A 25,347-nucleotide genomic window follows, 5' to 3' on the forward strand; every position below is an offset into this window, starting at 1 on the left:
TTGTATAATGGAAGTTTCTCGAGTGAATTCGCTTTGAAATGAGTTTGTAATCCTCTCGGTAATCCCTCCTTTAAAAAGGTAGCTGGGGCAATGCAATGTAATGTAGACGCAGGTATGATGTGTTTGAACTTTGTCCTCGTCAAGGTGTGGCCACTTGTCTGGGCGGTGGGTAGAGGTGTGGTTGCACGGTTAGTGTGTTTAAAGGTAAAACGAGGTTAAAATCTCATCCGTGCGTGGATAATCGGTCAGGAAATAAGAAACTCTCTGAGTGGGGGTTTCGAAGTCGGGAGGGAAGGCGAAGTTGCTTTGCTGCTGCTTCGTTCCGGCTTGATCAGGGCGTCTCGGGATCAGGTGGGAGGTGTGACGAGAGGATCTGGGAAGGTACAGGAAGAAAAGTAGGAGACGGGCTGGGAGGAGCGACGGAAAGAGGAGAGGATAGACTGAAGAGCGATGGTAATGAATGGATGTTAAGTTGGTTATTTCTCGTGGGGACATGGCGGAAAGCAAGGGGCGAGAGGGGGAGCGAGGAGAGCACAGAGGGGGAGAGGTGAGCGCGTGGCTCCGCTTGCTCGGTTTGGGACAGTACGCGCACGACTTCCACGAACAGGGATACGATGATATGGAGGTACGTTGGGGGCAAAACCCACAGTGTTCACCACGAGTAAGGGATGCCGTTTAACGAGCCCATACGGTGGGGGTTCCTTTGGAGTACGGTTCGGATGAACTTGTAAAGTTTGTAAAACAATAATGATGACTTCATGAAGTTATACCATCTTTCACTTTCATGTACAGTATCAGGTTTCCTGTCGTTCTTTGCTCGCCTTGTAACCTCGTCTTCCACCCAGTCTGTCGTCACCTTCACATTATTTTAGTTACTTTGTCACAGTCTACTATTCATCTTCATCCACACCCCCCCCCTCCCCAACCTCTTCCTCCTGCTTGTTCTCCTACTCTTCTAGCTCTTCCCCCTCTCCCTTTCTATCTTCCCTTGTCCCTCGCTTCTCCTCACCCCCACCATCACCTGCCAATTGTTCCTCCCATCTTTTACACGGTGTAACGACCAGACCCCACGCCCTCCCTTAATGCTCTTACTCATCCCCAATATTTTCTTGCTCTTACTCATCAGTCCGCTACCTTCTCTTCCCCCCGCCTTCTCTTCTCTTCTCTTCACTTCCCCCCTTTCTCCTGCCCCTCCTCTCCTTCCACCCCCTCTCTCTCGACCCACTTCTCCCCCACCCCTTCTCCTCCACCCCAACCCCATCCTTTGTCTTGCTTACAATATTCTCTTCCTTGTTCCCACCCCACTTTATAACCTCCTCCTCACCCCCACCTCCTAAATATTTCTTAACCTTTTCCCTCCGCTCTTGTACACTCAATCTGATCCACCCCCACCCCTTCACCCCACCTTTACACACTTTGTCTCTTCCTCATCCTTCACCCTCCCTTGTACACTTGCCCAATTTCATCACTCCACTATTGTATGCTCCTACTGGCAAACCGGCCCTCCTTTTGCGTGCATCTTTCCCTATTTAGGTTTGTGCCGCTATCGGAGATGCAGACATGGATTCTCTTGGCGTTCTGGCTCCAACTCACCGCACCCGTCTTCACCTCGCAGTCGCCCTTCTCTGTGCTCCACCACTGTCTCCTCCACTGTACCACACACTGGAGCCCACAGAGGATATGTGGAGTGGAGAGCACTTGATAAACTTGCAGAGGGTGGGGAAGAAGGTGGACTGGAGGACACTCTTGCAAGGAGAAAGCCCACTGACTGGAGTGGCAGGTGAAGGGCACAAGAGGAGCGATTTGTTTGACAATTGTAAAGGAGAGCAACAGCAGCAAGTCAGAAACTGGGGCAAAGAGAGGCGAACTGGCCGGGTGGTGCGAGAATTGGTGAAGGTGGAGGAAGGAAGAAAGTTTCTTCAACTTGATGGTGAGATTGTTAAGGTCGTTTCTTTCTTGATGTATTGTCAAAGGTAGCTCACATAATAGACACATCCACTAAAGACACTTTATCATGCAATGCTTTTGATCTTTATTCTAAATGAAGTTTCATTGTGGTTTTCTTGATTTTTTTTTTTTTTATTATTATTATTTTTTTTTTTACACCAGATTTGCCTTCACCACCAACATCTCATTCTCGTCTCCACATGCCATCGCACCTTGATCAAACCTCGCCTTTCTTTAAACGTTCGTTGTCCGTATCGGTCACAAAACATCGCCGTGAAGATGGCTGCCGTACAGATGACTTTGCTTCTGCTGCTACTTTGGAATTTGACCGCTCCAGTCGATCGGACCGGCAGAAAGGCAGTGTGGCTGTCGAGCGGGAGAAGATTGTTCAGCTGGCAGGACGTTATGGGCTTGTTCGCCCTCAGCCTCCTCCACCGGGTACACCTCCACGCTGGCGAAAAGAGATGACACCGGGAGGGGAGTTTTCAGGGACTACACAAAGGGAATTGGGCCTTACGGTGAGGCTTCGGCATAGATTTGTTTAAATATTTTTTTTGTATATATATATATTATTCCGCTTAATGTGCCTTAAAGGAGGAATTTCATGAGAAAAAGTGTAACAAGTCAAACCCGAATATGCAAACTTCGTTTGGCCAAATATTTTAATGTCTATTTTTGAAACTAACATCAACCCATGTTGGTGGACAACTTTTTGTTGTGTGTTTTTTGAAATTTCTATTTTTATTTTTTTGGTTTGGATTTTGAAATGAGATGAACTCTGCTTACTCTCAGGCCTTTATCTGGTTTGGAACAAGAGCATTTGTTCCCCTTATTGAGTTATAGCCATCTTCTTCTTCGTCTCCTTCATTCCGGTATTGGCTTGAGTGTGTGTTAAACGCAAATGGATTTTTTTATCTCCCAACAATAATTGGGATCGGAGGGAGGTGCATTACAGGGCCATTCTCGCTCTTGGCTTCTACTATTTAGGGAGAAAGTGTCATTCCATGTTTGAGATTATTCCGCTGAATACAAGTTGAAGTTCTTCTATTACATTTTCTTTTTGTTTTCCTGTAGAGATCGAATAGCTTTAACGGCTTTGACTGGACGTTGCGTGGAGGGGAACTTGTCGAGCGCGTCCCCAGGGGACGGGCCCAAAGGGCAGAACTCAGAAAGACGAGGGAAAGACGACGAGAGGTTGAAGGAGAGGGAGGTGCGGGTGAGATGGGAAAAACGAAGGTATTGTCACTTCGTGCAATCTTCTAAAACTTATCATTATGTTTTCAAAGCCTTACAATCCTACACAAAAATTATTTTCTTCTTTCAATCCTTCCAATCTTTATTCCCTAACAATCTCATCTCTATCATCCCTTTTATGATTGGCTACCTTATCCCATGACTGCATTTCTTTTCTTCCAGAGTCTTTCAGTCCTCAAGGCATTCTGCAGACGAATCTTACACCGTCCTCAAAATGTGGTCAGTACCCGCACGGTGAAAGGGCAAACTGTTTAATTAGAAAAGCTTTCAGCACGTGTATATAGGTATCCATAACCGATTGGAAAAGTTTAAAGAAATGTGGACATCTTTGAATTGAAACACTAGAACCTCCATAACATTACCGCCGAGAGTCCCATGCTGATTCGGTGGCGGTTCCTCTTCAGGGTCTTTGCCGACTTTCTCCAAGATAAGTTTTCCGGTCATTTTTGTCGCATTTTTACTGTTATTTTGTTAACCTCCGCCATCGAAGATCGGAGGTTACTGTTTTCACCCCTTTCTGTTTGTTTGTTTGTTTGTGAACAGTATTGCGGAAAAACTCCTCTGAATTTCGACGAAACTTGGTGGGGGGATTAGGTATGGTCCGAGGACCATGCCATTAGATTTTGGACTTGGTCCAAAATCCAATATGGCCGCTATGGTGGCCATTTTGAAAAAATATTTGAATATATATTTTTTTTTTTGCATTTCTACATGTTTTAAGTGATTTCCAACCCCCCCCCCCCCCAAAAAAAAATGTTTGAGAAAAGAACTATAACTCTGTCAGCACTGTTGACATCATATTTAATGAATAAGATACAAAGTTCACTTGAGTGACCCAGCAGTATTGGCGGCGGAGGTTTTGCACTCTACCGAGTGCTCCCCCTCTAGTTATTTCTGTGTTTACTGTGTGTTCCTCGTTCGCTCTTGTGTTAAAACTTGTGCTAATTGTTGAGTTTTCATCATCTTTTCATATCAGGTTTCCTTGAGCCCTACCCTTCTTCCCGTTTGGGTGCACGATCGTGTTGATTGTATTTTCTCCTTTTCACTACAAGTTTTTATTTTCTCCACTTTTCCATCCACCCTCTGTTTCATGTCTTAAAATATATAAAAAAACAACAAAAACCCCTTTTCCTCTTCACCACGTGACTTCCTGTACCGACTCTTCTTCCTCCTCCTTCTGCCAATGTACCATCTTCCTTCTACTTATGCTGACCCACATTCACCACAGACTTTCACAATTTCTTTCTTCATCCCTTCCTTTACCTATCTTACCTAATCTTTATCAAAATAAAGTCTCTTAAAATGTGTCAATTTCCTCTTTCACATGCTTGTTTCCCCATATTGCATCATAATGCACTTTTCTTCTTTAAAAGGTTGTTTTCAATTCGACCTTTCCTTCATCCCATGTCTCAAACATCCCACTGTTACCACGTTTATTTTCTCCATTCTCCTAATTCACCTTTATTGCATCCCTCACGTAATGTCTTTAATCGCATCTCTGAACTAATTATTATTTTTTTTAATCCTAGTTTGCAAAGCATGTTCGTATTCCATCAATTGTACCTTTTTCCAACTTCAGCGCCAATTCACCCCACCTACTTACATCTACCCCTCGTCTGTAATTCCTCCCCTTCCCCCTCCCATCTTGCCCCTCATCCTACCTCTGCTCTTGGCACCTCTTCACTGTCTTCTGCTTTAGTATCAGCTCCTCCTCTGATGTCCCAAACTGTGTGGTGTTCTAACATCTGTGAGCTCCATTCTAATCTAACACATATCACTCTCTCAATCAGTACACTCCTCACCATTTCAAACATGCTCTTTCTTTCCTTTCACACCTCTCACATCTCCTCCTCTTCCCAACCCTTCAAATATTGCACCTCCCCCTGCCTGTGCCCTTCTTCACCATACCACTGCCAAGTCTCATCCTTCCCCTCCCCACCTCTTCCATTGCTATCCTGCCCCTAGGCCATGCCTGCTCTTATCTCCCTCGCTCTCACCCCTCCCTCTCAAAGTAACCTTCACACTCTTCCCTTTCACCTCTCTCAAAAACTTCCCCCTCTTCTCCCTCAACTCTCCCCTCTCTCCCTTCTCCCTCCAATCTCCCCATTCTCAAAGTTGCCACCCCTCACAATCACAAAGCTGCCTCCTTCCCCTGCCTCTCTCTTCCATTTCATCCCTCCACCTCTTCCAATCTTCAACTTCCCTCTTCCCCCTCTCTTATTACTCCACACTATGCCTCATCCCATCACCACTGAGCCTTTTCTCATCCTCATCCAGCCCTCTCCCCAAGCTCTTCTGAAATCACCTCATACTGTCAACATCTCTCCCTTCCTTGCCCCCTCCCTCATCCATCCCTCCCCTCCACCCAAACCCTCCTCCCCTCCATCTTCCTTAACAGTGTGGACCTCAAACATCCGAGGCCTTCACTCAAACCTGACGGATCTTTCCATACAGGTTGCCACTGATAAACCAGACATAATCTGTTTAACAAAAACTTACCACCTTCAAGACGTCTCTGACTCCCTCATATCTTTCCCTGGTTACTCCCTTCTCCAGTATGACAAATGTGAGCCTCGTCCTGGTGGCGGAGTTGCTTTCTTCATCAAAAACTCCATTCCTCACTCTCCATGCACTGCCCTCACTCCTCCACACACCCAGGAATACCTCTGGTTACGGCTTCCCCTCCATTTCCACCTCATGTTTATGTGTGTTGCATCGTCCACCAAACAGTGATTACTCCATTTACACCGAGCTCGCTGAAAACATGGACCAACTTCTATCCTCCCATCCGAACTCTCTCTTCCTCACAAGTGGTGACTTCAATTGTCATCATGCCAGTTGGCTGGGTGTGGGTACCTCTCTCACCTGCCATGGCTCTTCAGCAAAAGTCTTCTGTGACTCATTGGGACTGACTCAATCTGTCAACTTCCTGACCCGGATTTCAACCAACAATACTCCATCTCTTCTGGATCTGATTTTGACCAATTTCCCTGAAATGATCTGCTGTTCTTCCTCCACTCCAATCATTTCTTCTGACAACATGATTGTCAAAGTAAACATCTCTCTGGCTGTTATTAGAGAAGCACCTCAGCACTGTCGAGTCTGGCATTTCACTCAGGCTAACTGGCAAAGACTTCAAGCAACCATCACACTTCTCGACTGGTCTCCCATCTCTACTTTCTCTGACATCAACTCATCCTGGGAATTCTTACAAAGAAACTTGCTCTCCCTCGTGCACAGATTTATCCCATCTCGTCTTCAGTTGTCCTTGCCTTCCTCCCGCCCATGGTACACTGAAGCTTGTGGTGAGGCAGTTTTCCTGAAACAACTTGCCTTCGCCTCATGGAAGGCAAATTCAACTGAAGGCAATCTCAGTTCCTTCCACAAAGCTCAGGACAAGTATGTGTCTACCCTGAGGAAAGCCAGGAAACAACATCTTTCTACTCTCAAGTATGAACTCTCAAACCTGTCAACCTCCTCCAAATCCTGGTGGTGCCTCGTTAAGTCTGTTTCTGGTGTATGTTCCCTCTCCATCCCCTCCCTTACCTCAAATGGCCACACAGCTGACACTGCATCTGACAAGGTTGAATGCCTAAACTCTGTGTTTGCTTCTAAATATTGTGTCCCAAACCTATTGCTTTCTGTACCCACCTTACCCAGCTGTGTCCTTTTTCCTGACAAGATGGAGAGCTTGCTGTCAAACCTCGACTGATTCTGCAACCGGTCCAGACGGAATCAGCCCACGTGTCCTAAAAACCGGCTATGCTGCTCTTGCTCACCCTCTCTCTGTTCTATTCACCCTCTCATTTGCTCAAGGTCATTTGCCTTCTGCTTGGAAATCAGCAAACATGACCGCTCTGCATAAGAAAGGTGAAAAAACAGATCTTTGCGACGACAGACCAATCAGCCTTCTCCCAATCATCAGCAAGGTTATGGAATCCATCATCACTTCTGATATTAAATCCTTCCTCTTCTCTAATGGCTTGATTTCCAATCATCAATTTGGATTCAGACCAGGTCACTCTACCCTGGACTTGTTGCTCCTGCTTTCCCAACAACGGATGGGCGTCCTCAATGCCAGACACGAGGTCAGAGCCATCTCCCTAGTCATATCGCGTGCTTTCGATATGTTCTGGCACCCTGCCATGCTCACCAAACTCTCTTCCTATGGTATCCAAAGTAATCTCCACTCATGGCTCGCAGACTTCCTCTCCTGTCGCAGTCAACGTGTGGCCCTAAATGGAGTTCTCTCATCCCCTCTTCCTGTCCAGGCTGGAGTTCCTCATGCCAGTGTTCTGGGCCCTGTTATTTTTCTGGTTTTCATCGATGATCTCTTCGACTCTCTGGAAAATCCTCTATCTCTTTGCTGATAACTCCACCCTCTGCCGTACCATCTGTCATCATACCACAAACAAAGATTTCATCTGCAGCCTGATGGAGTACTGCTCTCCCCTCTGGGCTGGTGCTCCCACCTCTCACCTTTCTCGACTCCACGCTGTGGAAACCAAGGTATTTAAGATCATTGGTATCTCCCGTGATGAGGCTGATTCTTTGAGTCTTTGGGTCTCTCACTCTCTCACCTCTCACTCCCTCACCGCAGGTGGGTCGGTGGTCTTTCTGTATTCTCCCGTCTCCTCTCTGGCCTCGTTGCCTCTACTCTGTCTGCTATCTGTCCCGCCCATATCTCAGCAGGGCGCTCAAGGTCCGCCAGCAACCCCCTTCTGGTAAAACTACCAAAATCAAGAACCACTGCTCACCTTCATGCTTTCATTCCTTTTTTTTTTCTGCTTTGGAACAAACTCTCACACACTGTTCAATCCCACTCTTCCCTCCAGGTCTTCAAAATAGCTGTTCACAACCATCCCTTATCTTCCCCATCCAAAACCATGATCTTTTCTTCCCCCGATAATCCACCCCAAACACCCCCTTCATATTCACTGCTTTCCTTCCTGAAAGTCCCTGTGTCCATCTTCTTTATCCCGTGAACCCCACCCCATCGCTCTCCCTTCCACAGATCTCCTCATGTCTCTATTCAGCCACTGTTTTGTGCTTTCCTCTCCCTCCGTCTTGTCTCCTATTCCCCTTGTTGTACGTTCTGTGTGTTAGCTCTCATACGAGCCTTGGTATTGTATATAAAATAAAAGAACCAACGGTCACGTGACGATGATGCCAACCCTATTGCACCGTTGGATGGTGTTTCTACTCGAGTACGAACGTGATGACGTGTGAGAAAGGGATTTGAGACTCCACGTTGGAAGGCAAGGCAACAGCAGGGATAGGTTGAGCGGCCGCTCACATCCTTGTAGGACAGCCGTGCCACTGCCACGGTCATGGCTGAAGACTGGTGCTGCTCATCGTGGGACGCAAGCATGCCTCCAGGAAATTCATGGCTGCTGGAAGGAAAAACCACTACAGCTGTGAAGGTTACCCTAATGTTGATGAATGCACAAGGCTGACATTGTCTGTGAGTCTTGGTACAAGCCAGTGGTTCACACCACTATGGTGTGAACCTCCTGTGATGAAAGTTAATATGCAATGACCTGCAACGTGGTTCTTGCCATTCTATGTGCACTCCACCTCTTTCCATGATGAGACTCGGTGGCGTAATGTTTAGAGTGTCTGCTCTGAGTCTGGGAGGTCGGTGGTTCAAACCCTGGTCAAATAATACCAAAGGTGTTTAAAATGGTACGTGCTGCTTCCTTGCTTGATACTCAACATGTAAAAGGGTAGGTCATGGACAAGAAATGGCAAACCACACAGTATAACCCTTTCCAAGAAACTGCTTCTGCAACACCAATGCTCTGTAAGGAGTATGGTCCATCAAAATCAGGGATAATCTCTTCCCATGATCTTTGCTTTCCTCTTCTCCCTTATTTGTTGATTTATTTGTTTGATTTGCACTTTATTTAATGAAATTGTGGTTTTGGGGGGTTTATTTTTTCCAGTAGTTAAGGCTCATTGTAGAACGTCTACGCAATTCGTATGTAGGAGAAGGACATTGAGAGTCGGTGTACTTTCACGTGAACGACAAAGATTATAGACGACCGACTGAACATAACTTTGAACTTGGAATCCCAGCAACACGAGTCCTGGGTTTCAGATGGGAATGCTCAGCGGGCCGTGCACACGTCGTTTTAACTGTTTGTGAAGAGTTGAAGCATTCATTAAAGACCGGGCCATGCCAAAAAAACACTGATGGTCGAGGCTTACGTGTGATGCATTTGCTTCCCATTAATGTCTCACTTTTTGGGCCTCGCTGTAATTGGTCGGGAAGCACTGCAGTCATTATTGGTATTCATTTTGTACAGCCGTTGTGCGCCGGGATGTTGCCATTCCACACCTAACCGTAACAATGCTTGATGCCTCCATTACACCATCAACAGGGCCGCAGCCTGGACTCTGTGCTGGACTGGAAGGCCCAAAGTCACTTTCGGAGTGAACGAGCAATGCGGCCAACCACTGCTAGCGTCGAGGGCTCTCAGGACAGCCTAGTTAGCAGCTACAGCTCCAGCAGTGAGTAACTTGATTGTTACTCCCCTTGTATGTCCTTTCACTTCTCATACCCCCTCCTCCTCCCACTCTCCATTCCCTTTTAACCCTCCCCCGGCCACCCCACCTCCATACCCTTTACCCACCATTATTTCCATCATGCTGGGGTTGTTTTGCTGTTGTTACTTTTAAGCTTTTATCTGATCTTTCTCCATTCCTTTTGTTCTTCTTCCTACCTTTCCCCCTTATGTTTCAATGATCGTTTTGCCTCATTAATTCGTTTAAATATTTCTTTGGGTACAGAAGGCTTTGCATGCATGCTGCTCACGCTTATGTAATCTTTGTTTGTCCGCTTCTGTACTTTATTACCCTGCACACATAATGCAAAGTTAAGCAATTGGTTTACTCTGTCTGTTTGACAGACGTCAGTCTATGATCGAGGAACCACTTCATTTTAAATTAATTATATATTTTGAACACTAGAACATGAACCTGCTTCGCAGTGCACTGGCTCTGAATTTGGCAAATGGCACGGTGCCTCGTCCCAAGCGCTCATGCATACAGTGCGGTAAAGTAATTGTTTCTGTCTGTCTGTCTGTCTGTCTGTCTGTCAGTCAAACAAATTGAAAGTCATTTCAAACAGGAAACCTACTGTTTTTAAGGATGTCATGGAGGACACAAACAGGCACGAATAACTGATGGAGCATGTTGAATAAGGTGGTGTGAAAGACTGTGCATCAGTGGCAGCAAACTTTTGAAAGATTTTATTTATTTATTTATTTATTTTCCACAGCCTTTAAAAGTGTTTATGTCAACACTCGCCTTGTTTGCACTTCCAAAAACCTCCAGTTTAGCAGTACTAGGGTAAAGCTTTATGTCATCTTGACTAATAAAACTTGCCACACTCTGGTGGAGCAACAGAGGTTCTGACTAAAATGACTGCTCATGTTTGGTAATAAAGATCGTGCTCAAACGCAAAGCAACAGTTGAAATGACCCTTCCCATGTCCTTTTTCTCAAGACTGCGTGTGGTAAGGTATTCTATGGACTCTCTCGTTCCTCATGTGGTTCTTCTATGAGATTTATCTTTGTAAAAACAAGCATCCCTATCATCCTTTGTCCCTTCCTTGTTCATCTCCATTTACCTGCTCTCCCCAGCCAACCCTCCCCCCCCCCAACCCCCTTCTCCCAGCTTATGTAATATGTAGACTGTTCTGAATCCATCTACTTATTCATTGCTTGGGGTATATGTGTATTATGAGATCTATATTTTGTTCTGGTAAATGTTGGGGCTTGTCGAGCCCAAATGATTCTCCATCCTCGCAGAAAACCCTGAAGAACCTGTTTTTTTTTGTTTTTTTTTTTCTTTCTTTTCTTTTCTTTTGTCCCCACCATAGAACGGCTGCAGGCTTGTGCATGTCTTATTGTCTTCCTGTAGCTTTTCCCTCACTCCTGTCGATGTGATCTTTCCCACCTTGTGTTACTCTGCTTTAATAATATCAATTTTATTTTTTGTGTTTGTTTTGTATTTGAGCTGTTGTTACCTTCACCAGAGATTATTGCATTTGGGTCAATCTGCTTGTCTGTCTTTCCACACCTAATGTGCTAATGTAGGCCACAAACGCCAACTGGTGGTAGCCAGTATTACACGTTTTTTTTTTTATTTGTTTGTTTTTTTTCAACCAAGTACCTGTATAAAGTATGTACTTTAGAATGCGAGTGCGTGTATTAACTCTTTGAACCCTGAGGTCCTTGGACTTCCGGCTCCCCATGGTGGTTTGAATAGCGAAACTGGTAAAACGGCCGCTCGGGTTCAAAGGGTTAAGAACGTGAGTATATCTATAAAGTACATACTTATTAGGATGTGCAAATGTCGAAAGTACGGAATTTATCAACGTCTATAAAATGCATACGATCGGAGCGTGCATCTGGACAAAACCGAAAAGGTCTGTCGGTTCGCTGTATGAACATAACCCTACGTCGTCAATGCATCATCTACATGCCACACCAGCACACAAAACAAGTCCTGGCGAGGGTCTGCAATCTTGAGTGCTCTTTCCAATTGTACTTGCAGCCATGTGCTGCATATAAATGAATATAAAGAAGAAGCTGTTGTTCTTTTATTTTCCATTGTGTTTTGTTTTTGTGCTGTTCTCATAATTAATACACCCACTTGTACTTCATCATTTTACTAGCTGTGCTGTTTATGCTTTCTCTCCTTTGGCTTTATTGCTGAGTTGGAAAAGAAACTTGTGCCTGTCGATCAGGTGACCGCACCGACTATGTGACGTGGCTCGGGATGGGGGGAGCTGCCGCTACAAGAAGAGTCGGAGTAAGACGAGGCTCTGGGCCCGTTGGAGAACGAAAGGTCATCACTCCAGATATGGTACTGTTCAAAAAAAAATAAATTTTGTTTTAATTTTTAAAAATTGATTTTTCGTCTCAATAATAGCAAAACAATAAAAATCACCCCCTCCTGATCTCATTACTCACTCCCTTCCAGCCTCCACCTGCCTGGCCACAGCCATCACGTGGCATGGAACGATCAGCAACAGATACAGAACTGTTCAAGAAAAATTTAAATGACTCTGGAACATTCTAAAGCCATTTCTCACCGCCCTCCCCAAATCACTCGCCAACTTGCCAGTGCCACCACCCTCCCTTTTCGTAGTTCATTCTCCCATATGACTATTTCTCCTGTCGGTGCCATCTTTTTCTTTTCCACTCAAAAACGAAACTCAAGATCGACTCTTGAATGGCTGTCATTGAAGAAACTGCCATTTGAACACGTGGTCTGGATATGGGTTTTCTTACGACTTCATATTTCTTACCTCGAGGTTACTCAGCAGCAGTGTTGAGTTCAAATTCTCAAGTTCGTTGTCTCTTGTATAAACTTATTGCTCTCATTTTTGTCTTTCATTTCTTCCAGTATCTCTTTGCCATACAGTTCACCTGTATTCTTTATTTTATTTGGGATTATGTATTGAGTAAAGAAAATAAATATTTTTACCCTTTTTAGATGTACTGCATTGTGCAACATTTACTTCTCAGATGGACTTTCTTAATGCTCGCATCGTAAGAAATATCGTCATCATCATCATCTTGTGGCCACGGCTGAGACAGACTTCACAACCCCTTCCCAGACGTCCCAATCCGCTACGCCGTAGGAAGATTACTGGCTGTGAATACCTGTGTAGGACAACTTCCTACCATGCTTCGATGTTAATGGTTTTGGCTTCCAAAGGATGAGGGATAAATCACCTGCTCCTTGGCCCTAAAGCAGTGCCCTGCGAATTGAACCCTCCGTTTGTGAGTTGTCAGAGATCAGTGGGAGGTTCCCATAAATATCATTAAGTGTGACATGATTCCTCCAAGATATTTTTTTTTTTGTCGTGTCTCAGGAGGTTATTGTATGTTCCATCAAGACGGTTTTGCATTTTTGCACTGATGGTCCATGTTTCAGAGCCATACTGAAGTATACTTTCAATGGTATCACTGCAGAGGGTTACCTTTATCTTCTCTGGCAAGTTTGATCGCCAAATTCTGTCTCGTTTGTTACAGGCTGTCCAGGCCATCCTTTTCCTGATCTGAAAGTCTTTTCCTGAGTCCAGGTATTTAAAATCACTTGGAGGTTTGATGTTCATTCCAGACTAAGATTGGTTGGTTGGTGACTGACTGAGTGTGTTGATTGATAAAACTTCAATTTTTTTTTTTCATTAAGGTGAAGGCCTACTTGACTGGCAACTGTTTAAGGAGATAAGGAGATCTTGGGCACCATTTAGAGCCACATAAAATGGTCCACTATTATAAATCGAAGCAAAGGAAGGTGAATACAATTTCAAGATAAATTCACACTCCCTTGTGGGTTAACTCGTGATCATTAGTTCATATTGAATCGGAGGAATAATATCAAATTAATACAATATACAAGAAGAAAGCAAGTTAAAATTCATCGATAAATAGTATGCAAAGGCCATGTAGGTGAAAAGTATCTGAACAAATAATTCCACTGGGCCACCTAAAAAAAAAAATAAAAATGACTGTTTTTACAGCCATTTTTCCCTGCTGTGCAGGGGTTTGGCTTTTTCTTGAGGCAATGTTTTATGACCAGATGCCCTTCCTGACGCCAACCCTGGTCGCCTCTTACGACACACAGGGATATGGTACACCTATTCTTACCGGGGCATACACCGGGACCAGTACACTGGTACTCACTTCGCCGACCTCGGAAGGATGACAGGCTGAGTCAACCCCCTGGTGTATTAATTCAGTGGCCCAACGGGGCTTGAACTCAGGACCCTGGGATCCCAAGCCACCACCCTAACCACTAAGCCAACACCAGGCTTTTGGGCCACCTAACATGAAACATATTTAACCTCATCGATCCTATTACCCCGTTCTTCATTGAGATACTTTAAAAGAAATGGAATCGTACTGTTTTGATATCTTGCTGTTCGGCAATGCTCAAATTTTTTTTTTTGTACTTGAGAGTACCACTAAGCTGCATTGCATGAGTGGCATCGTTTTTCAGGAACCAGTTACGATACCTCTGAGATCGTACACAAGAGGATACAAACTTGGAACGTAGATTTGTTCTTCTTTTCTCAAGTGGTTCAACCCCAGACACTATGAGGGTATCCAAATAGGAGTCGTACTGGTTACCGAGAACAATCCTCATTGCTCTTTTTTGGATCTTCTCTCGGTCTTTAGTTTGCCGTTTTGTTAGTCAAGGATGCAGCATATTCGAGTGATGGCCAGATACATGACTTGTAGATGTTGACAAGATCGTGTAGTGGGATATTGAACTTTTTCAGTCTACTCAGCAAATGTACTCTCTTCTTGCTCTTGGCCATCATTTCCTTCACTTGCTTCTCCCATTTTATGTCATCTTGGAGCCATACTCTTAGTATTTTGGTTTCCTGCACAACATCGAGGGTATTTGCTCCAATGTTGAGGGCAGGTGGTTCCAGCGGTGTACGTTTGAAGCAAATTTGCAGCTGTTTGCATTTAGTCGTATTCAGGTGAAGATGGTTCTCATCATCCCATTCGCTGGGTTCGGTAACAGCATTTTGAATTGTGGAGGGGGCTCTCGATGACCTCCCCTCTCTGATACTCAGATCGTCGATATACTTCCATTGCTGCAACTCTGATGAATCCATTGCATCATCGATCATGGCAAGGAATGCCAGAGGACCAATCTTTGTTTCCTGTGGTACCCCACAGCTCAATGATTTCCAGTTATCTTGGAGATCTTGTAATTTCTCTTCTGATTCTTAACTTGATGAGTTTTGTGATGACAATTGCATGATCGATGGAGTCCAAAGCTTTGGAAAAGTCTAACAATGAGAATCCCAATGGTGTCAGTTTTATCAGAGCCCTTATATAATTCATGCAGCATTTCAATCAAACAGTGTGTGGTTGAAGACTTTTAGACTCCCATACTGATGTCTATCACTATTGGGTATCACATCTTCCTGCATGCATCTGGCAACAAATCCCTCGCAAACATTCGCGCACTGGGAAGTTAGGGATACTGGTCTCAACTTTTTGAGAACGGCTGACTTTTCCTTCGGTACAGGAACCACATCAGCATCTTTCCAGATTTGTGGACGTTTGCCCTCTCTCAAGGATGAATTTGAATATATCAGGGATGGGAATACTGAGTTCACATGCAAAATCCTTGAGAAGTCTGTTTGGAACGTCATCAGGGCCAATGGTTTTCCTTGCATTGATCTTGCTCAATTCATGGTACTTCTCCCACACTTCAAATTGAGGTGGGTTTTCAGCAGGTAGATTTGACGGAAGTTCGTGAACAAGTCAGGGTGGTTGGCTTAGTGATGTCGAAGAAAATTTGTGGTTGATTGCATTTGCTATTTGTTCATCAGTACCTTCAGGAATTGTTGGCACAGTGATAGGAGAAGATATCCAAAGCCTGTGGGCAAGCATCTAGATGCCACGATGCCATCTCAAAGGTTCAGATGTCCTTGGATCACCCAGTGAGTTCTCCATAGAAGTTCGCCAGAGCCTTAGCAATCTTCTTTGTAGCCAAGTTCTTAAAGTATCACCATTGGGTCATTAAGCCACTTGCAAATGCTTCCTGGCGATGCTTGATGGTAGCTTTCACTCCTGCCGTCATCCAGGATTTATCGGCTATTTGTAATTTGGCCGATTTTCCTGGAAAATATTTATCAACAGCCTCTTGGAGTGACTTGAAGAAGTAATCAGACTTCATTTGGGTATCCGGTGCTGCTAGAACCTCATTCCAAGTCTTTGATGTAATCCATTGCCCAAACTCAGTTATTCCGGTTTGTCATTGGACGTGAGGATTTCCTGATTACCCTGTTGACTCTCTTCTTCCCGTTTTTGGGAATCCACAAAACCATGTTATGGTCACTCAATCCCATTGGAGACGTGATCTCCAGTCTCGTGTAATGTGTATGAACATTGGTTATTATTACCTCTGTCACCAAAGGTGGAAGGAGGTTATGTTTTCCCATCCGTCCGTCCGTCCCTTGCAAAATCGAAGATTTTTCAAGTATATTAGTCAGTCGATTTTGTTATTCTGTCTGCATGTTTGTCTGTCTGTCTGTCTGTCTGTCTGTTTATCACCTTCAGGTCACAATTCTAAACTGATCGTCATGAAGCTTTACTAAGTTGTAGAGGTAGTCTCAACTGAGAAGCCTGTTGATTTTGAGGTCAAAGGTCATTTTTCATCCGATTTACTTGAAATTTGAACAAGATTTGCATATTGTGTTTATGGATTGGGAAACCAACTATTGTCGAGGTCAAAATTCTGAAATCATCAATTTTCATCCGATTGACTTGAAAATTAAGCAGCAATTGCACAGTGCATCACCAAATTTGGAAACCAACTATTTTTAAGGTCGACTCAAGGTCAAACTTCTAAAATCATCAATTTAAATCTAAAAAATAGTCCAATCAATTTTAATCTTCATGAAATGTATAATTTGATGTTTCCATGGCAACCTTCAGAGAGGGGGTGGGTTTTGCAAGTATCATGCTCTGCACGACGTCTTTTTCCTCTTTGTCTATTTATTTGTGTGCAGGATATATCAAAAAGTTGTGGACTGATTCAGATGAAATTTGGGGGACAGGTTGGGTGTATGACTAGGACAAACTGATGAGATTTTAGTGAAGATCTGGATCCAGCTACTAGAATTTTAAAGTGATTCTTCACCACTGAGAGATGGGGCCAAAAACGATACATACCACGACATCTCAATTTGTGGACGGATTTGGACAAAACTTGGTGAACACGTTGGTTGTGTGACAAGGAAGGATTGATTCGATTTTGGTGAAGATTCGAATCCGGATCTGGAAACGAGAATTATTTAATTTTCAAAGTGATTCTTCACCATTGAGACATCTGGCCAATAACGTTGTTTGGCATATTTCAAAAATGTATTTGGCCCCATTTGTTCTCGTGGATCATTGCGTGGCAGAGGTATGTGCTCTACCAAGTGCCCTTCTAGTTTTGTACGCAGCACATGACTAAGAGTAGCATCATTGGCTGAGGGCACCGGTGTGCCGCTCATGGAAGCTGCACTAACAGCATTGCAAGCCAAGTGCTCGTATACGTCCAAACATTCATGTGGTGGCCTGTGCACCACCTGTCTGCTAGCTGTCTAGCCTGGGTTTGCATCCATACCCAGCTATAAACTGCCATCGTTGTGTTTCGTCAGCCTAATGAAACGCCAATGTGTGTGCCGTCCCTTGCATGGACGTTAAACCTGGCGTCCCATCTGCCAACATTAGTTGGTGGACGTTGAAGATCCACAGTGTCCTTCGCAAGAAGGAGGCGAGCTATCACTGGCACCCTGAACAAATTACACATTACTGCTCCAACCTACAGGGGGCACTGCATTAGTGGCATTGCCATGTCCTTGCCATGTCCTTATCCAAGCATGTGCTGCATATGAATGAAGGAACCTGGCTGCTGGTTGCATCATTGATGAGAGTGTCTCTGCTGCTAATGCTGTGCTGTGCTTGCTGTATGCTTGTGCAAGAATGTTTATTCTGTACAGGGTGCCAACAATGACTCGCCTTCTCTGAAGCATGCCGCATGATGCCACCCCCTACCAGCGAAGCATCAATCCGAGTCTGGTCGAGAGTAGAATTTGGAAGACTCCTCAAAGACAGGCACACGACCTGTGCACCAATATATTGGAGCAAGTGCTCAGATGGGAACACCAAAGGGCCTATCCGTTCCAATATCCAGTTTCCAAAGAGTGGAAATGCCGTCGTGTTTCTATACATTGGTCATGGCTTATCGGTCATAACTGCACACGAAGTGGAACAAAAGAGAATTGTTTTTGTGTACCATTTGAGTGAAGGCTTGTTCAAGGTTCATGGACATTATGATGCAAGGGGGAAAAGAGATTGTGCACTTGTTTAACCCAAACCCCATCTCAAAGAAAAGGGGAACACCAGTGGATGCCCAAAGGTTTTGTACCTGCCATGGGCGAGTTCCAACGTTTCACTGTGTCAGGTCGAAATGGATGGCCTCACAAAAACATTGAACTTTGCACAAATGTTCAAACCTCGACTCTAGAAACAAAAATAAAAATGATGTAAAGAAACGTGTATTTATGAATGTTTATTTATTTCATTTATTGTGGTGTTGCGGATTCAGGGCGTTGCAATGAATAGCTTTTGGGTTTGTCAGGATTACATTTTCAGCAAAAGCAACTGGAAGCGATGACTTATTGAATGTTAATTATCTTGTGGGTTGTGTGGTATGCATTATTGTGGATCTTTTAAAATTCCACAGTAATTACAGTATGCCTTTTTTAGACCAGTTTGTCAATCTGTTCTGCCCAAGGCCTCTCATTGCTTTCCCAACACGAGTTGGGGTAGGAATTTGGAATTTGGTCCACCGTGCCAGGGACAACTTACCTCCTCTTTGCCAATGCTGGAACGCCCCGCCTGCGAATCACCAACAGCACCATTGTGTTAAATATCATTGTGGCCAAAATCCACCTCTTGAGGCAATCCTGAAGGGGTTAGAGTATCACAAAATTAAAAACTGGCTTAATTTATATATTACATATGCAGAGTGAGGGAGGAGCTAAATTTAGAGTGTGGGAGGAGGAGGGAGGGAAAGGGGGGGGGGTGGGGGACTGCTCCAAATTTCCATCATATTGGCATTTAAGAAGTAAATGAACAGCACCTAAAACATTTTAGCAAGAAATTCTACACTCTCCAGTAGTCACGCGTTTCTCCAAAAAAAGGAAATTAACCCCTCCACTCCCTTTCAGACGTGCAGTGGAATTGAGAAGTTAGCGGTGGTGTATACTGATTGAGGTAGATCTGCGAATGTTTTTGCCAGCACTAAAAATTCCAGTGATGTTTTTAATTTATCTTTTTGTATACCTTCTCAAGGCTCATATGAGAGTAGTGGGGCAACTTAGCTAAATATAGCATAACAATTGTGCATTTTGTTAGGAAAGCACCAAATTTGGCAGACTAGTAGCCTATCATATTATGAACAGATTTGGATATTGGGCCATCTCGAATTCAGCCGCTGATGGCTGTGGCAGCCATTTTCCACTGCCATCAAAAATTTTGAGATGGCCCAATATCCAAATCTGTTTATAATATGTTAGGATACTAGTGTGCCAAATTTGGTGCTTTCCTAACAAAATGCACAATTGTTATGCTAAGTTGCCCCACTAGAGCACTTCTTTTCACTCCACGCACGCGGAACGAAAAGCGGGGTTAAGCAATTAGTTCCTGTCAGTCTGTCCGTCTCTGTGTAACAGTAGCTGAACACCGCAAATGACACACACACACACACACACACACACACACACACACACACACACACACACACACACACACACACAGACACACACACACACACACACACACACACACACACACACACACACACACACACACACACACACACACCTATTCAGTAAGCAGCCATGATGGAACATATGTATGAGCTGTACTTCCACGACACTGTTATCAGTTTATGATCGAGGAACAACGTATAACGGAATGTTGCATTTCCAACATGAATAGGAAGACAAGTTTGCCGTTTTACTGTATATTGGCTAATAATTTGTCCCGATTGTGCATGTGCAGAGAAGAGCGAGATAATATATTTACTTTGACTGCCAGACAGGCAGACAAACAGAATTGAAAATAATTCCAAACACGAAACTTACTGGTTTTTTTTTTTAAGGATGTCATAATGGACACAAACAAAAGGCACAAAGAACTAATATGAGATGTTAGATAGGGTGGTGTAATATCCGCTGGAGAAAACGGTGGTAAAACACGTAATTAATTTATACACCTTTAAACTTCAACTTCAAATCTTTATTTAAATTGAAAAACACGATATTTAAAACCATTGTTGTTTTTTATTATTATTATTGAAGTACGGGGGACCTTGTCGTTCATGGGTTTCCCCTCCGAGGATTCGCTCCATCGCAATGAATTTCTTGAGGCAAGGTTTGTGGATTTTGGTCAATTCGCTCGAGTAATCACGGATTGGTGAACTATTTTCCACATTTATTCAACTAATTAACACGTGCCATCAACACAACCACCCCCTCAAACCTCCCAACATAATCATCTCCATCAACTCTTTTTTTTTTGTCACCATCGTCATCATCATCAACAACATCACCTTATTAGATCAAGTTTATCATTATTATTATTATTATTATTATTTGAGGTAAGTTTCATCATAACTCAAGAAAATAAACTTTATGTTCTTCATGCAGGAAAATAAGCCTGTTGTTGGCTTAACAGTTAAGGTGGTTAGCTTAAGATCCTTGGGTCTTGAGTTTGAGCCCCTGTCATTCTGTTAAATAACACCAGGTGGGTTGACTCAGCCTGTCATCCTGATTTCTGAGGTAGGCAAAATGAGGACCAACTTATTCTTAATAGGGGCACTGCATCATTGTGACAGCCATGTTTCCAGCAATGATGCAACCAGCACCCACACATGGCTGTATATGAAATAATAACACTGTGCAGGGTATTGTAATACAGAAAAATATAACTATTCATCAAAATAAAGAGCACAAAACAATGCACAAACATGTTAATTAAGGGTATCGTTTGGACAAATTTTAAAGTTTGTCTCCAATCCTATTTTCAACATTACTCCCCGCAGTTAACAAGGATTTTCAGGAATGTAACCTCCACGCACGGCAAGACAATCCTGTATTTACCTTAACACTGGGCAGGTATCGTGTTCTATGAACTCTCCAGTTGGAAAGCTTTGTTTGAGACTCCAAACTGTGAACAAGGAAATCCAACACAGGTGGAGGCCATTCAGTCCATCATGCATGCACGAACACCACACCAACCCATCGACACAACATCCAAGGAAGAAAATGCAAAAAAAAGTTTTTAATTAATGATTTAAAAAAAATATATATTTTTTGTAATTTTTTATTTGTCGTCTTTTTTTTCTTTTCTTTTCTTTCCCTCAGGGGAGGGGACATGGCCTTGAATAAACACACACAACATCAACCACACAACCCCCCCTTAACAAGACCCCCACCAACAGCACTTCGTACACAATCACCTAAAAGTCTTATCAACATCCCCATACCCCTATATCTCCATTACCTCCAGGTACCTATCTAATTCCAATTTAAACTTCTCTATGGTTACTGCTGCCACTACCTTTCCAGAGAGACCATTCAATGCATTAACTACTCTCTGAGTGAAAGTCCCCTTCCTTACTACTGTCTTAACTCTCCTCTTCTTTACTCTCAGGCTGTGGCCCCTCATCCTATCGCTGTCAACTGGGTTGAATAATTCATCTGCATTTATTTTATCTCTTCCTTTCATTATCTTAAACATCTCGATCATATCTCCTCAAACCACCTCCTTTCTAGTGTAAAAGCCCAGTCTCCTTCAGCCGCTCCTCATAGATGAGTCGAGCTCGACCCAGAATCAATCTAGTAGCCCTACGCTCAACCCTCTTTATGGAATCGATATCCTTCCAGAACTGTGGTGACCAGAACTGTGGTGACCAAAACTGCACACAATATTCTAGATGTGGCCCTCACTAAATTCCTGTACAATGTTAACACCACCTCTTTTGATTTATAATTGATCCCCCTCCTTATACACCTTAAAACCCTGTTTGCTTTACCTATACCTGCCTGGCACTGTGCTGCCTGCTTACCTCCCGTATCTATTACCACCCCCAGGTCCTTGACGGTTTCCCATTTTTCTGATGCTGATTGTCCTATTGTTAGCTTCTTCCAATCTACATCACCCAACTCTCTCCTCACACCCTCAAAGTTTGCCTTCCTGAAATCTAATAGCCTCACTCTACTATCCTGAACTCTAACCCTTAACAGAATCTTTGCACATACACTGCTATGGTTACTTGTTCCTAAATTGTTATTGCCATTACTGTATTGATGCATATCTTTATTTGGGCGGTGTATTGTATCGTCAAAAACAAACAAACCCGCATGAAGCAAAAACTTGCCAACTGATGATTCCAAACACCTCACAGCACTGGAAATCGTGAGGACAGGAATACTGTACTCAGTACTCAGCAGTGTACAGTGCGGTGAACAGAGTACAGTGTACTGTAAATGATGGAGACTCGTAATACCCTGCCCACACCTGGAGGTGGCGCTACACGATACATGATACACATTTACATAGAGAACTTGTGTCCCATCCTCACCCCTCCAAGACCGCCAGAAAAGATTAAAAAAAAAAACACCTCCATATATTATGTGTGGTCATGCTGATCCGATATAACAAGTCTAGACGTGATCAGGCCACAACTGTGGGAGGAGTCGTGCGTCAAACAAATTCAAAACCGTTGGTCCGTGAAATTGAATTCCAGTAAGGATATCCATCTATCTATAATTCCAGCAATCTCTGTCTGTCTGTCTGTCTGTGTGTCTGTCACCGCCGTTTCTCGACGACCGCCGGTCCGATCTGATTGAAACTTGCCAGGTATATTGCCGGGGCCCTGTGGATGTGCCTTTTCAAGGTTTCATATTAATCGGACAAGCGGTTCCCAAGTTACGGCCATTTATTTATCAACCAATGGCAGGACACGGCGCTATGACATCACGATTGACGTCACAATTCTTCTACTTCTTCGTTTGATATGACGTCACAATTGACACTGGGGACCTGAGTATGTGCCTTTTCAAGGTTTGATATCGTTCTTCTTCATCCGTTTTAGCTGTTTCCCAAGTGTTTCCCAAGTTAAGGCCATTTATTTGCCAACCAATGACAGGACACGGTGCTATGACATCACGATTGACGTCACAATTTTTTATTATTATTATTTTTTTTTACGGGCACAGGTCCGGGCCCGCACGCGTATGTTCAATAGCTGAAATACTTTAAAATACATTTCAATCAAATATTTAGACAAATTTTGTAAACAATGAATTTTATCATGAACAGAAAGCTTGTACGAATAGGATATGTTGATAACCGCTGTGGATAACGTATTCCTATCGGCCTTCAGGTGATACAATCTGATGTTTAACTTGTCCACCGACGCAGACACACGATGGAGGCTTTCAGATTGCGATTAAAACCGAGATGCCGCAAGAAATCCGATTAGGGTGTATAGACGAGCTGAGCGTGTAATTTCCTCAACTGCAGAATTAACGATTCAAACAATGAAATAAGTACCGAGGTTCATCAGGCAAAAGAAAACAGACAAATCACGGGAAAATCAACGAATTCCAAAGGGAAATAAATCAAGCTAATAGAGGTGAACGAAGCGGTGTACAGTGCGGTGGAGCAGAGTTCGGCGTGTACCACGTGCTTGTTGAAGGTGAGCGGGAACGCTCCATTTTAACCTGACGTCACCGTAGCGGAGGTTTGTTCACATCCTCAAGCACGGACAGGTATTTACTCCTTGTCGGGGTGTTGTTTGGTTCTCCGTTTGAGAGATGGACGTGGATCCCGAGGCCAAGGCCGACCCTCAGCTGCAGCATTTTATAGAGAGCGAGACACAGAGACAACGATTCCAGCACGCTGTGCACTCCATGACGGACGTTTGCTGGGTGAGTCCGGGTCGATTGGAACCTTTTAAAGAGGTCTCTGGGGTTCGAATTCCGTGAGATCGATTGTTCTCGCGGTCACGTGGTCTTGTGTGTGTGTGGAAATGAATCTCGAGGACGTTTGGCACGTCGCGTACACGTCGCGTACACGTCGCGTACACGTCGCGTACACGTCGCGTACACGTCGCGTACACGTCGCGTACACGTCGCGTACACGTCGCGTACACGTCGCGTCCCCATTCAATTGATATATCGAGTCGCGCGTGAACGTGTAGAATATACTAAACGTTGTGTAAATGATTAACAGCGGTGAACATCACATTCGACCTGTTTTACTGCTGTAACGGAACATTGATTTATTATGTACACATGTATGTGGACTTTTTTTTTTCCCGATCACTCTCTCTCCCACTCTCTCTCTCACACTCTCTCTCACACTCTCTCTCACACTCTCTCTCACACTCTCTCTCACACTCTCTCTCACACTCTCTCTCACACTCTCTCTCACACTCTCTCTCACACTGTCTCTCTCACACTGTCTCTCTCACACTGTCTCTCTCACACTGTCTCTCTCACACTGTCTCTCTCTCTCACCCCGTGACCCCACTCTCTCTCACACTCTCTCTCTCACCCCGTGACCTCTCTCTCTCTCTCTCTCTCTCTCTCTCTCTCTCTCTCTCTCTCTCTCTCTCTCTCTCTCTCTCTCTCACCCCGTGACCTCTCTCTCTCTCTCTCTCTCTCTCTCTCTCTCTCTCTCTCTCTCTCTCTCTCTCTCTCTCTCTCTCTCTCTCTCTCTCTCTCTCTCTCTCTCTCTCTCTCTCTCTCTCTCTCTCTCTCTCTCTCTCTCTCTCTCTCTCTCTCTCTCTCTCTCTCTCTCTCTCTCTCTCTCTCTCTCTCTCTCTCTCTCTCTCTCTCTCTCTCTCTCTCACCCCGTGACCTCTCTCTCTCTCTCTCTCTCTCTCTCTCTCTCTCTCTCTCTCTCTCTCTCTCTCTCTCTCTCTCTCTCTCTCTCTCTCTCACCCCGTGACCCCTCCCTCTCTCTCTCTCTCTCTCTCTCTCTCTCTCTCTCTCTCTCTCTCTCTCTCTCTCTCTCTCTCTCTCTCTCTCTCTCTCTCTCTCTCTCTCTCTCTCTCTCACCCCGTGACCCCTCCCTCTCTCTCTCTCCTCTCTCTCACCCCGTGACCCCTCCCTCTCTCTCTCTCTCTCTCTCTCTCTCTCACCCCGTGACCCCTCCCTCTCTCTCTCTCTCTCTCTCTCTCTGACCTCTCTCTCTCTCTCTCTCTCTCTCTCTCTCTCACCCGTGACCTCCTCTCTCTCTCTCTCTCTCTCACCCGTGACCCCTCCCTCTCTCTCTCTCTCTCTCTCTCTCTCTCTCTCTCTCTCTCTCTCTCTCTCTCTCTCTCTCTCTCTCTCTCTCTCTCTCTCTCACCCCGTGACCCCTCTCTCTCTCTCTCTCTCTCTCTCTCTCTCTCACCCCGTGACCTCCCTCTCTCTCTCTCTCTCTCTCTCTCTCTCTCTCTCTCTCTCTCTCTCTCTCTCTCTCTCTCTCTCTCTCTCTCTCTCTCTCTCTCTCTCTCTCTCTCTCTCTCTCTCTCTCTCTCTCTCTCTCTCTC

At 44.4% G+C, this 25,347-nt stretch overlaps 2 protein-coding genes and 1 long non-coding RNA gene across 3 annotated transcripts in view; 2 read left to right on the top strand and 1 right to left on the bottom strand.

Moving 5' to 3' along the window:
* Positions 1-174: 174 nt before the first annotated feature.
* On the top strand, positions 175-12,707 carry LOC147010944 (uncharacterized). Its single transcript, XM_085858877.1, has 8 exons — positions 175-625; positions 1,534-1,930; positions 2,110-2,465; positions 3,022-3,183; positions 3,364-3,420; positions 9,585-9,714; positions 11,957-12,075; positions 12,193-12,707. Exons 1-8 carry the CDS (start codon positions 461-463, stop codon positions 12,289-12,291), a joined length of 1,485 nt encoding a protein of 494 aa, XP_085715003.1. The 5' UTR covers positions 175-460; the 3' UTR covers positions 12,292-12,707.
* A 4,890-nt stretch (positions 12,708-17,597) lies between these two features.
* The window catches only part of LOC147010945 (uncharacterized), a 49,010-nt gene continuing 41,260 nt past the window's right edge, over positions 17,598-25,347 (bottom strand). Inside the window, exons 2-4 of the long non-coding RNA XR_015052206.1 lie at positions 20,903-20,969; positions 18,606-18,703; positions 17,598-18,257 (exon numbers count right to left, since the gene is read on the bottom strand). This is a non-coding gene — a long non-coding RNA (uncharacterized LOC147010945). The remainder of the gene's footprint in view (positions 18,258-18,605; positions 18,704-20,902; positions 20,970-25,347) is intronic.
* The window catches only part of TIMM8A (translocase of inner mitochondrial membrane 8A), a 22,047-nt gene continuing 20,154 nt past the window's right edge, over positions 23,455-25,347 (top strand). Inside the window, exon 1 of the mRNA XM_085858880.1 lies at positions 23,455-23,737. Within this exon, the coding sequence (XP_085715006.1) occupies positions 23,624-23,737 (114 nt within the window). The 5' untranslated portion in view covers positions 23,455-23,623. The remainder of the gene's footprint in view (positions 23,738-25,347) is intronic.

The sequence above is a fragment of the Eptatretus burgeri genome, chromosome 16 (assembly GCF_056783735.1).
Source record: "Eptatretus burgeri isolate ZD-2024b chromosome 16, Ebu_testis_v1, whole genome shotgun sequence".
Classification (NCBI taxonomy): domain Eukaryota; kingdom Metazoa; phylum Chordata; class Myxini; order Myxiniformes; family Myxinidae; genus Eptatretus; species Eptatretus burgeri.

Coding starts and splice junctions, on each gene's coding strand:
- LOC147010944 (XM_085858877.1), top strand. CDS start 461: ATGGATGTTAAGTTGGTTATTTCTCGTGGGGACATGGCGGAAAGCAAG. Junction 626..1,533: donor AGGGATACGATGATATGGAG/GTACGTTGGGGG, acceptor TTCCCTATTTAG/GTTTGTGCCGCTATCGGAGA. Junction 1,931..2,109: donor AAAGTTTCTTCAACTTGATG/GTGAGATTGTTA, acceptor TTTTTACACCAG/ATTTGCCTTCACCACCAACA.